The sequence below is a fragment of the Loxodonta africana genome, chromosome Y, assembly GCF_030014295.1.
Source record: "Loxodonta africana isolate mLoxAfr1 chromosome Y, mLoxAfr1.hap2, whole genome shotgun sequence".
In the NCBI taxonomy this organism is placed as follows: domain Eukaryota; kingdom Metazoa; phylum Chordata; class Mammalia; order Proboscidea; family Elephantidae; genus Loxodonta; species Loxodonta africana.
In genome coordinates, this window is record NC_087370.1 from 15,527,760 (window position 1) to 15,539,854 (window position 12,095).

A 12,095-nucleotide genomic window follows, 5' to 3' on the forward strand; every position below is an offset into this window, starting at 1 on the left:
ATCTGTGCAGCATCTCACAACATGCATAAATCTGAGTGAAATAAGTCAACCACAAAAAGGCAAATATTACATGAGACTACTTCTGTAAAAACTCATGAAAAAGCTTACACTGAAAAAGAAACAATCTTTGATGGCTACGAGGGAGGGGAAAACACTACATAGACAATAGATAAGTATTAACTTTGATGAAGGTTAAGACAGTACACAATAATGGGGAAACCATCACCACCTGTACAAGGTAGGATCATGGTAGCTCCATGGACACATCCAAACCCCCTGAGGGACTGAATTGCTGGCTGGAGGGCTGTGGGAATCACGGTCTCAGGGAACATCTAGCTCAAGTGGTATAATATAGTTAATACAGAAAATGTCCTAAATTTTACTTAGGTGAGTAGCATCTGGGGTCTTAAAAGCCTGTGAGCAGCCATCTAGGATACTCCATTGGTCTCACCCCTTTAGGAGCAAGGAAGAATGAAGAAAACTAAAAATACAAGGGAAAGATTAGTCCAAAGGACTCATGGACCACATCTACCATGGCCTCCACCAGACTGGGTCCAGTACAACGAGATGATACCCAGCTACCACCACTGACTGCTTTGACAGGGATCACAATAGGGGGTCACAGACAGAGCTGGAGAAAAATGTGGAACAAAATTCCAACTCAAAAAGATAAACCAGATTTGGTGGCCTGACAGAGACTGGAGAAACTCTGACAGTATGGCCCCAGACACCCTTTCAGCTCATTAATGAGGTCACTTCTGAGGTTCACCCTTCAGCCAAAGATTGAACAGGCCCATTCAACAAAACAAGACTAAGGGGATGTGCCAGCCCAGTGGCAAGGACTAGGAGGCAAGAAGGAACAGGAAAACTGTCAATAGGGAACCCAAGCCTGAGAAGGGAGAATGCTGATATGTCGCAGGGTTGTTAACCAATGTCATAAAACAATGTGTACTGACTGTTTAATGAGAAACTGGTTTTTCCTGTAAACCTCCATGTAAAGTACAATAAATAAATACATAGCCAAGAATTAAAGCTACAAGAACTCCTGGATTCAAGAAAAAGTATTTGTATCTATACACCATCAAGAATTAAGTCCCCAAGGAGAATGAAGAACACCAAGGACATGAGGAAATTATAAGCCCAAGAGACAGAAAAGTCCACATAAACCAGAGAGTACACTAGCCTGAGACCAGAAGAACTACATGGTACCTGGCTACAACCAATGACTGCCCTGATAGGGAACACAACAGAGAACCCCTGAGGGAGCAGGACAGCAGTGGGATACAGACCCCAAGTTCTCGTGAAAAGGCCAGACTTAATGGTCTGACTGAGACTAGAAGGACCCTGGTGGTCACGGCCCCCAGACCTTCTGCTGGCCCAGGGCAGGAACCATTCCCAAAGCCAACTTCTTCAGACAGGGACTGGACTGGACAATGGGTTGGAGAGGGATGCTGGTGAGTAGTGAGCTTCTTGGATCAGGTGGACACTTGAGACTATGTTAGCATCTCCTGCCTGGAGGGGAGATGAGAGGGTAGAGGGGGTTAGAAGCTGGTGAAATGGACACGAAAAGAGAGTGGAGGGAGAGAGCGGGCTGTCTCATTAGGGGGAGACCAATCGGGAGTATGTAGCAAGGCGTATGTAAGTTTTTGTATGAGAGACTGACTTGATTTGTAAACTTTCACTTAAAGCACAATAAAAATTTAAAAAAAAAAAAAAAAAATAGAGAAGAATTAAGTCCCACAAGAAAAAAATTCTTTTTTTTTTTTTTTAAATTAGATACTGGCTATGCTAACTTACCGCCAGTGTTTCTCAACTCTTCGGCTAAGGGCAATTTTTTCTCCTACTTCTGTGCACACAGGATTAGTCAAAACGATTTTGCCCAGATCAGCCTTCACTGCACTAACTCTTCCTCCTGTTGACAGGGATCCTATGTTCACCATAAGCACTTCATTCTTAGATAGCTTCTGCACCTATGGAAATAAATTAGGAAAAAACCACAAACCTCTAAACAAAGAAAATGCATTTTAATAATTAAGTGCGAATTTGCAAATTTCTGTAGGATATTTCATTATTTTGGGATTTGAATTACTGTGAAACCTGTGAAAGCTGGAACTTGCAAAAGGCAGAAACCTGTCAGTGAAGGCCAATTCAAATGTCTTCCACAAAAATGAATGACAGAAAAGTGGTAAGACTACATCCTGTCAAAGGGGGAAAACTTGTGAGATGCAGAGAAACAACGCAGTCTCACTGAGTTCATCTCAAAGATTCACTGCATACATAGTTTATATGCGGAAAACAGCTCATTTGGCAATCAATACAGTTATATAAGGTCCACCTCTAAAATAAGCTAGTAAATATAGAAGAGACCAATGGAAGAAAACTTTAAAATGCTCATGTTGCTGTGTGGAAGAAAGAAGTCACAAACTTTCGTGGAGCGTGCAGCTAGACAAGAGTAATAAAACAGTTAACTGGGTTCTCAAAGTTTAATTCCACTCATGTAACCTAAGGTACGTACTGAAATGTTCTGAGCTTTTACAAAATTGAGAAACACCTACCACATAAGTGAATTATTAGATATCAGTCCTATAAGGAGCACTGGTGGTGCAGAGGTTAAGCGCTCAGCTGCTAACTGAAAGGTTGGTGGTTTGACCCCATCTGCTGCTCTGCAGGAGAAAAATATAGCAATCTGCTTCTGTAAAGATTACTGCCTTGGAAACCCTTTGGGGCAGATCTACTCCATTATACATGGTTTCTATGAGTTGAATCAACTCAATGGCAATGGGTTAGTCTATTACTACTTTTGCCTTCATTTATAGCGTAGTGCCCAAACTCAGATCAGTATTTTTAAGGGCTTCATGTGTTACTGAAAGTTGGAAAGTAAGAAAAATAAGCCTTATTTAAAAAACATGACAAATCTAAGTTTCAGTAGCCCAGTGTCAAAACAGGCAATATAGAACTCTACATTGCTCTTCTGTTTTTCTCTCCAGAAGCTTAATATCTTGGATATCCTTTAATGTCAAAATACACACAACCTCCCTCATTCTCTGTAAAATGATGTATTTTCCTAGTGTTATTAAAAAATGAAAAAGCAATAAACAAAAACAAAATCTCTGCAGTGAAATTATTGGGGCTAAGTGCTTGCACTTTTGAAATTCTGGTAACAATCAAATTGATTAAAAAAATTATGCTATGAATTTACACTTTCTCATTTTGAATGCTTTTTTCCTTATATCCTCGCTAAGAGCTGACAATTTTTATTTTTTAAGTCACAAGGCACGTTAGGAATAGTAATACATGACAAATATTTCCCTTGCTTTGTTTTTTAACTTTTGACTAGCTTTGTTTATCGGGTCATTGATATATAGGAATTTTTATTCACTTTTTCTTTTTTGTTTTTCTTAACTGTAGAAGAATGAAACTCAAAATGGACAGTAACATCACTACTTGTCTCTTTTTTTAAATAGGCATTATGAAAAGCATTTACCTTTGCTGCTTTTTTGTCGCCTTCAGTGCGCACACCTAGAAGCCGTCTGAGTAGGAAATAGGAAATTTCCAATTCTGTGAAGATTTCAGGTAAAGCTCCAACTGCACCAAGTACCTGCCCCACCATTCTGTCAGCCCGGCACAAAGTGGGGTCAATTTTTGTTCCAACTCCTAATACAAAATAAAATGTCTATGTTCCAACTTTTCATTTCTTAAAATGCTTGCAAAAACGAAACTTTATTAAATCATTATAGCCTATATCTATATGTTTAAACAAGTTATATTCTGCTTATGCTCATGTAACAGCAACATAGTTCATGTTTTATCTAAAGAGACAAGAAAATGAGAAACTTGCTGGAAATTTCAGTAAAGATTTTCTTGATTTAAATTATCCGTAAGGGGTGGATGTAATCAATTTTCTTATTACCAAAACAAACAAAAATCAATCGTAATTACATAGAGTAAACTGTTAGTTGCGAGGATTAAAAAAAGAGAGAGAGAAATGAGACATATAGCTAAAAAAGAACATAAGTGAAAACGATGAAGTAAGGGCCTCCAAAACTTCTCACATATGCAAAAGAAACAAGAAAGCTGGCTAAATTTGTTAGAATCCATTTTCCTTTTCCAAAAATCTGGAAATTAACCAAAGGTTTGCAGCAATCAAAAGAATGAATCTCAGTAAGAATAGTGAACTTTGCAGCATTTTAACTTGCCCCATTGCCTTTCCCCGTTCCACAGCTCTGTGGTAGCAGAGAAACCAACCAACCTACACATTTGTGGTAAAAATCAGCAGACTGGCAGTCACTGAAGGGAAGAGAATGGGAATGGCGCTTCTTAAATCCTCAATTCCATTGTCCGTATGCCTAGTGAAAAGACCTTTTGAAAAGCAAGAAAGTTTGCCAAAAATATCAGAGGCAATTTTTCTTTAACATCTGTGGGTAACATCTGGGGCACAACAACAGACTATATACCAAAACTGCTGCCGCTCAGTAAAGTCTGATTCATAGCAACCCTACAGGACAGAGAAGACCTGCCCCATAGTGTTTCCAAGGAGCACCTGGTGGATCTGAAATTCCGACCTTTTGGTTAGCAGCTGTAGCTTGCCGTACCTCTTCAACACTATACCACCATAGCTCCATCTGTAGATAATAGCTGAGGCAAAACAACAGACTATACAACGAGCTTAAAGGCAGACTCCGCTTTGAGGATGCAGCTCTTCCCCAGTGGTATTCTGAATGCCTTTCAACCTGAGAGGGTCATCTTCTGGCACTATTATCAGATAATGTTCCACTGCTAATTTGTAAGGTTTTCACTGGCTAATTCTTTTCAGAAGTAGATCACCAGGTCCTTCTTCCTAGTCTGTCTTAGTCTAGAAGCTCAGCTGAAACCTGTCCTCCATGGGTGACCCTGCTGGTGTCTGAATATTGGTGGCAGAGCTCCTAGCATCACAGCAACACACAAGCCCTCACACTACAACAAACTGACAGATGCGTGGAGATCTATCACTTTGGAAGGGTGGAAGGCACTCAAAAGATGACTGGGGAAGAGCTGCCCCTCAAAGCAGAGCCAACCTTAATGTGGAAGGAGTCAAGCTTTCAGGACCTTCACTTGCTGATGTGGCACTACCAAAAATAAGAACAAACAGCTGCAAACATCTATTAATAACAGCAACATGGAATGTACAAAGTATGAATCTAAGGAAATTGGAAATGGTCAAAAAATGAAACGGAACGCATCAACATTGATATCCTAGGCATTAGTGAGCTGAAACGGACTGGTATTGGCCACTGTGAATAGGACAATGATATGGTCTGCTATGCCAGGAATAACAACTTAAAAGATGAATGCTGTTGCTTTCTTTGCAAAAAAGAACATTTCAGTATCTACCCTGGAGTACAACGCTGTCAGTGACAGCATACTATCAATTCACCTACAAGGAAGACCAGTTAATACAACTATTATTCAAATTTATGTACCAAACACTAAGGCCAAAGATGAAGAAATTAAAGATTTTTATCAGCTTCTGCAATATGAAGTTGATCGAACATGCAATAAGGATGTACTGATAATTACTGGTAATTGCAATGCAAAAGTTGGAAATAAAGAAGAATCAGTAGTTGGAAAATACAGACTTGGTGATAAAAATGATGCCGGAGATGGCATGATTAAATTTTGCAAGATCAACAATTTCTTCATTGCAAATACCTTCTTTCACCAACATAAACAGCGACTATGAGTCGGAGAAGACTGAAGTTGTAAAGGATTTCGTTTCACTTGGATCTGCAATCAATAGTCATGGGAGCAGTCATCAAGATCCCAAAAGACACGCTGCATTAAGCAAATCTGCCGCAAAAGACCTCCTTAAAGTGTTGAAAAGCAAAGAGGTCACCTGAGGACTAAGATGAACTTGACCCAAGTCATAGTGTTTTCAACTGCCTCATACTCGTGGACAATTGCCTCATAAGCTGGACAATGACTAAGGAAGACCAAAGAATTAATGCTTTTAAATTATGGTGTTGGTGAACACTGTTGACTATACACCGTGGACTGTCAAAAGAACGAACAAATCTGTCCTGGAAGAAGTACAACCAGAAAGCTCCTTAGAAACAAGGATGGTGAGCTTACGTCTCACATTCTTTGGATGCATTATCAGGAGGGGTCAGTTCCTGGTAAAGGACATCATGCTAAGTAAAGTAGAGGGTCACAGGAAAAGAGGAAGAACGTCAAAGAAATGGATTCACACAGTGGCTGCAACGATGGGCTTAAGCACAGCAACAACTGTGAGGATGGTGCAGGGCCATGCAGTGTTTCATTCTGTTGTGCATAGGGTCGCTGTGAGTCAGAACCAAGTGGATGGCACCTAGCAACAACAATACAAAAAGGTTAAAAGGAAAAGCTTTAGAACATCCCTAGGGGTCTCTGAAAAGCTCTAACATCAGAAAAGACTGAGAAACTCTAAGGTCTCACTTCTGGCCGACCTGGAGTGTCTGTGCAAACATGAAATAAATGCTAAGGCAAAGTTGTCAACTTCCTGGTGAGTGTTAAAGGCATGCCCCAAAACACACACAGAGCCCCTTGGCAAAGACTGGGAGATTTACTTGTTGTAGGTGTTTAAGGAAATCTATGTTTGATCACTAGCTAACCATTAAGCTAACAACTGATTTCAGCAGCCACAAAGAACAAAGAATACACACCTTACAGAATTAGGTCAGAAATGGTTAAGTGCTTGACTACTAGTCAAAAAGTTGGTGGTTTGAACCCATATAGAGAAACCTCAAAAGACAGGCCTAGTTATTTGCTTACGAAAGGTCACAGCTTTGAAAACCCTATGAAGCACACTTCTACTTCACACTCCTGGAGAAATCATAAGTTGGAATCAACTTCACGGCAACAAACAACAAAAAAGTCACTAAAGAAACAAACCACAACTACCACAGCAAGCTGCAACAACAAACCCTCTGAAAGCAGAAGAATCCGATTTCCAGAGTTGCCACGTTATAAATTTAAGATATACAGGTGTGAAAACAGAGAACCAAAGGACAAATTCTTCCTTCACCTAATATTTTCTTCTCTAATACAAAGGTGAAAGGTAGTAGAAACTCTTAAAACTATAAACTCTCACAAAACCTTTTAATTCCCTGGGACTAGAAACAAAGTTATTTCAGCAAGTTGTACAAAACAGAAACTACATTCTCTTTTATTCTCACCACCAGTATAAATAAGATCTGACACAATCCAGATGCTATCTGTGGACAACTGTCCATTTATAAGAAAGCACACTAAACGTAACGATTTCTAGTGCAAAAACTGGGTAGGTAAAATATGTGTTATATATATACATATATGTATATCTAGTGATTAAGAGTAAATGCTAAATCATAAAAGTCTGTTACTGCTGAAGCTATACCATATATAAAACCAAAACATCTATATATATTTCATGCATCTTTAAAGCATAAAAATAATTTTCTGCAAAAAATACCTAAAATCAGTAACATAGCCACATCAACATCTCTCCATCCCACCCTCCCATGTTGTTGCTGTTGTTAGTTGCTCTTGAGTTTATTCGGACTTATGGAGGCCCCACGTGCCTCGTAGATTAAAATACCTACTTATGGACATATCCTCTTGGGTAATCCATTTCATACGAAAATACTATGAACAATCACAAATAAAAGTTTACAGATGAAAGTAAAATCCTTACCAATAAGACCCCCTGGAGCAGCATACTGAAGATCATTGTGCTCTGCAAAAAGTGATACAATTTTGGAAAATATTGGTTTACACATGAGTTTTCCTTCACCATCTTTGGAAACAATACCAGGTCTGACTTCTATCTCCTGGCCCACCTGAAATATACAAATAAGTAATTAAAATATTTGGGTCAATACAATTAACCATTTGCAGGCAAAAAGTCCAGAGAGTTTTAAACTAAAAAGGCAAGACTTCCTCTATTTGTAAAAATTATTTCACACATCATTAAAAAAAAAAAAACTAAAAATGTGAGAAATTTTTTATGAAGTCACAACCAACAAATTATAAATAACTATTTACAAAACATTATATTTCCACAAAAACCTATGATTCAGCTAAAAGACACTTTTAAAAGATATGGTAGTAAATAAAAAATATATTTTTAAAATACTTCAATTTTTAGATGTGCTTTACCGATTAAAAAAAATTTTTTTTTCTGGCTAAGAAGATGACAAAAGATTAAAGACCAGTTTACCTTTAATACTCCTTTTAGAATACTACCACCAGCTACACCTCCCTTAAGATCATCAACCTCACAACCAGGCTTGTTGACATCAAAGGACCTAATAACTAGAAGGCAAGGAAAGAAGGTAGAAAAAAGAGGTAAGGGAAAACAGAGACGGAAAATTACATCTTTTAAAATCATTGTGATATCTGAATTAGAAGAAACAGTTTTTAAAGTTAACTTTTGAAAATGTGTAGCCACTTAAAATTATACCATACAGGTGGCTTTGTGACAAAATAAAATATTATTATTAAAACCAGTACTGCAGTCTTACAGTGGAAAAAATGATCTGATCAAAAGGTGGCACACCACGGTACATTCACACTATGCAGTACCACACAACCATTATAAAAGAATATAAGAGTTAAATAATGATTTGGAAGGATGATGCTGAAAAATGTTAAAAGAAAAAAAAAAAAAGTGGTTATAAAATTAAGCTCCAGAGTGCAACCCTATCTCCATTAAAAAAAAAAAAAAGGAAAATAACACATACAAACATACACACCTACACTCATATGATTACATTAACAGAGACAGAAATGAGGCAATACACAGAAATTTACTTCAAGGTTGTGGGAAGTAAAAACAAAAATTTATACACATCTCTGTATGCCCTGTAACACATACTCAGTTTTAAATGTCCAAAACAATTCTAGGAATACAGTCTGCATGTCAGTACAAAGAGCAGTAATCCTCAACAAAGAATGTACATCCCAATAACCCAAGAGATTTCCCATAAACACAGAAGGCCTGGATGAAAAGGGACTCAAGTATCAGTTCTGAAAAGGCTCCTACATCCCTATGGAACCACAAGCTTAAATGATTAAATTATAGCAGTATCGGAACTGCTAATACAAGCCAAGGTAAAATGAACATAAAAATCTCCGTTAATGCTACAATGAAATCATTTGTGCCGAAGCTGTAGTACTACTTTCCTGACTAAAACATTACATTTCCATAGAAAACATTGTATTACTCTAATCTTGATCACAGAACACACCATATACTCAGCACAAAAAGGGTTATGATTCCTATTATATTAAGAATTTTCTCCCTCACCTAATAACACAATCTAGCATTGCCAATACACTCTTAGAATTAATCAATATATACACTTTAATTTCACTCCACTGCGTTCACAAATGCAATGTTTCCCCAGCTCCCTGTAACTCTCCTGCTTTGGGTGTATCCAAGTCCACACAGCCTCACTTGTCACCAGCAGTCTGTATTAAGGATGCCTGCGCATTCATGTCTGGGCCTTCCCATGAGACAGCATACTCCTGGGTGTGGGAGCCACCTTCCTTGTCACTCTTCTTAAGAGATTTTTGAACACAAAAACTCTTGCCTAGTGGTGATTATTGCAACACAAGGTGAATATAATTGTTACATTTAAAAATGGTTAAAAAGGCATTTTTTTGATGTATTTTTCCACAATACATTTTTTAAGAAAGGAAAAAAAAATTTGCCATTTGCTATAAACTACAAAAATGAAAGATGTCAGTTCTGATGTCAGTCAATAAGCTGGGATTGTTTCTTCCTGACATTTCCAGAAGCTCCAGAATAAGACGGGGCAATTAACTAGGAAAGCCTCCGGTGAACAACAGGAATAGATTATTTCCACAAACAGAACAAACCAACATCAGGGAGGGGTTCAGCATGGATCTGGGGTGTTGTTCATGGATGGTGCTAAAGTCTTCCTCATTTGCAGGCTCGGCTCTTAATGTAGTCTGGTGCAAACCACTGACAAGGTGAGTGCTGGCTGGATAGACACACAAAATCTGGGTCCAATTTATGTCCATGCTACAGGCCATGTGATCTCATACAACAAGAAACCCTGACCAGCTCCCCGGAGTTTTCATGAGAACCTTGACATGAGGGAGACTGAAGGCAGAACAATGTTTCACGAAATTTCACAACCTCCCTGTAACTGCACTTCTCACAGAACACAAGGGCAGCTGCTCACTGTTTTGCTCCCCCTGCTTGGGCCCATAAAGTAGAGGGAGAAACATGACAAAGGTATTCCTGTCATTTTCTGCCAAAAGCATTTCAGGAAAGCCAGGCACACACCACAGCCCCTCATCTCTAAGCTTCTACTCTTCAGCTATGCTCTCCTCAGGGGAAGGACTGAGAACCAGCACACTGTTGGCTTTGTTTACTTTCTTACTCTTCCCTGGATCCAGTTCTTACTGAGGATGGCCACAAGGGTAGCGGACTTTTACTCTCTTATCTTTATTAAAGTGTTTTTTAAAGCCGCTGGAACATTTTCGTATTTGTACTCTGACCTGTGACTAAATAGTCAGAAGCCACAGCACTCAGCATGGCGAGTTTCTGCTGTGTCACAGAAAGAATGAGACATGGAGCTACTCCTGCCAACTCTAAAACCATCCTCTGACTCAGCATTAAATTTAGTTATCAGCACCTGCTGTATGGCAGGTGCTCAGAATGCACGCACTGAATGAATGAATGCCGAGATGAGAAGGGGAAGGGTGTCCAAAGCTGAGGACACACAAATTTCAATGAACCTTCCCTGGACAGCCTAGAGGATAAGAGCAAACAGTCTTTTTTTAGACCTTTATACATACCCTTTCCACCACCCATCCCTCAATTTGTCATACTGTGGTAGCTTGCATTTTGCTATGATGATAGAAGCTATGCTACCATCCAAAAAAAAAAAAAAAAAAAGTTTCCCTTGTATTTCATATACCTACTCCCTTTCTTAAAATTCAAAAAAATTTACAGTGATTGTAATTTACTAACACCTCTGCACAATATAAAAAAGATCAAACTTAAAGGTCAAGAGGTTAGATCCTCACCAATAAGTCGGGGTTCTGAAGTAAAGTCTCTTGGAGGTACTGGAATTTTCTTTACTATGTACTCACAGACAACTTCAATATTGTACTTCAGTTGAGCAGATATTGGAATAATAGGAGCTCCCTCTGCTACTGTACCTACATGACAAAATTCAGAAAAATAATATCCTTCATTTTTACAGAAATCACTTCACATGCCTATTTTACAGCTGTAAAAATTAGTAAAAAAAAAAATGCCCAAACATTCTGACAAAAATGTTAACAAGTGGGAAGTGGTTATTCTGTCTAGAAAGACAGCAATATTCTAAGTTTGTTTTCTCTTTTGAAAATGAATACTAGCCCCTTTAAAAGAAAATAAAAAGAAAAATGCTTACAAAATACTAGCATTACTAACAGACTTTGCTAATCAAAAAGATTTCCAAGACCACATAATTTACCCCCCAATAAATACCAAAATAAAATTACAGACCTTTAATTAAATGTCAAACATAATGAGATTTTATAGGCAGAACCTTTTTTTTTTTATATAAACAGCTTCTAAAGTCAATCTTTGCAACAAGAAATAAGGACAAGAAATCAAAAGCCAAAAATGAAACATGTCATGTCTTCCCCAAAATGAAAAATATTCTGCTGCTAAAGAAAGGGATACTATAAAGATTAAATCCTAGTCATTCCAGTTCTGGAAGTAAGTACTTAATGAGAATAAATGAGGGCAAAATAAAAACCAACCAACCAACAAGAAAAGTGCTTTCATTCATTTCACTGGGAAAGATTTTTAAAACAAATTTAATGGAGTTTTCCAAGCATAACTTCATTGCTAGCCGAAATGTTTTTGAGCATGTCAAATTCAAAGCTAATCTTATTACTTATATTAAGTAACTAAAAGCAAAAGAGGTGTTAAGTGGCATGTAGAGAAACAGAGCTTATGACTCACATGTACAGTTTAAAAAAACTGTTGTTTTTGGTGAAGGTTTACACAGCAGTTGAGGTTCCCTTCAACAATTTCCACACAAGTTGTTCAATGACATCAGTTACACAGCACA

The 12,095-nt window shown here is 38.0% G+C and overlaps 1 protein-coding gene across 1 annotated transcript in view; it reads right to left on the bottom strand.

Moving 5' to 3' along the window:
* LOC135229078 (eukaryotic translation initiation factor 2 subunit 3, Y-linked) overlaps positions 1–12,095 on the bottom strand; it is a 65,067-nt gene that overhangs the window by 44,856 nt on the left and 8,116 nt on the right. Inside the window, exons 7-11 of the mRNA XM_064278874.1 lie at positions 11,056–11,190; positions 8,213–8,307; positions 7,688–7,832; positions 3,485–3,654; positions 1,798–1,970 (exon numbers count right to left, since the gene is read on the bottom strand). Coding sequence (XP_064134944.1) covers positions 1,798–1,970; positions 3,485–3,654; positions 7,688–7,832; positions 8,213–8,307; positions 11,056–11,190 — 718 coding nt within the window. The remainder of the gene's footprint in view (positions 1–1,797; positions 1,971–3,484; positions 3,655–7,687; positions 7,833–8,212; positions 8,308–11,055; positions 11,191–12,095) is intronic.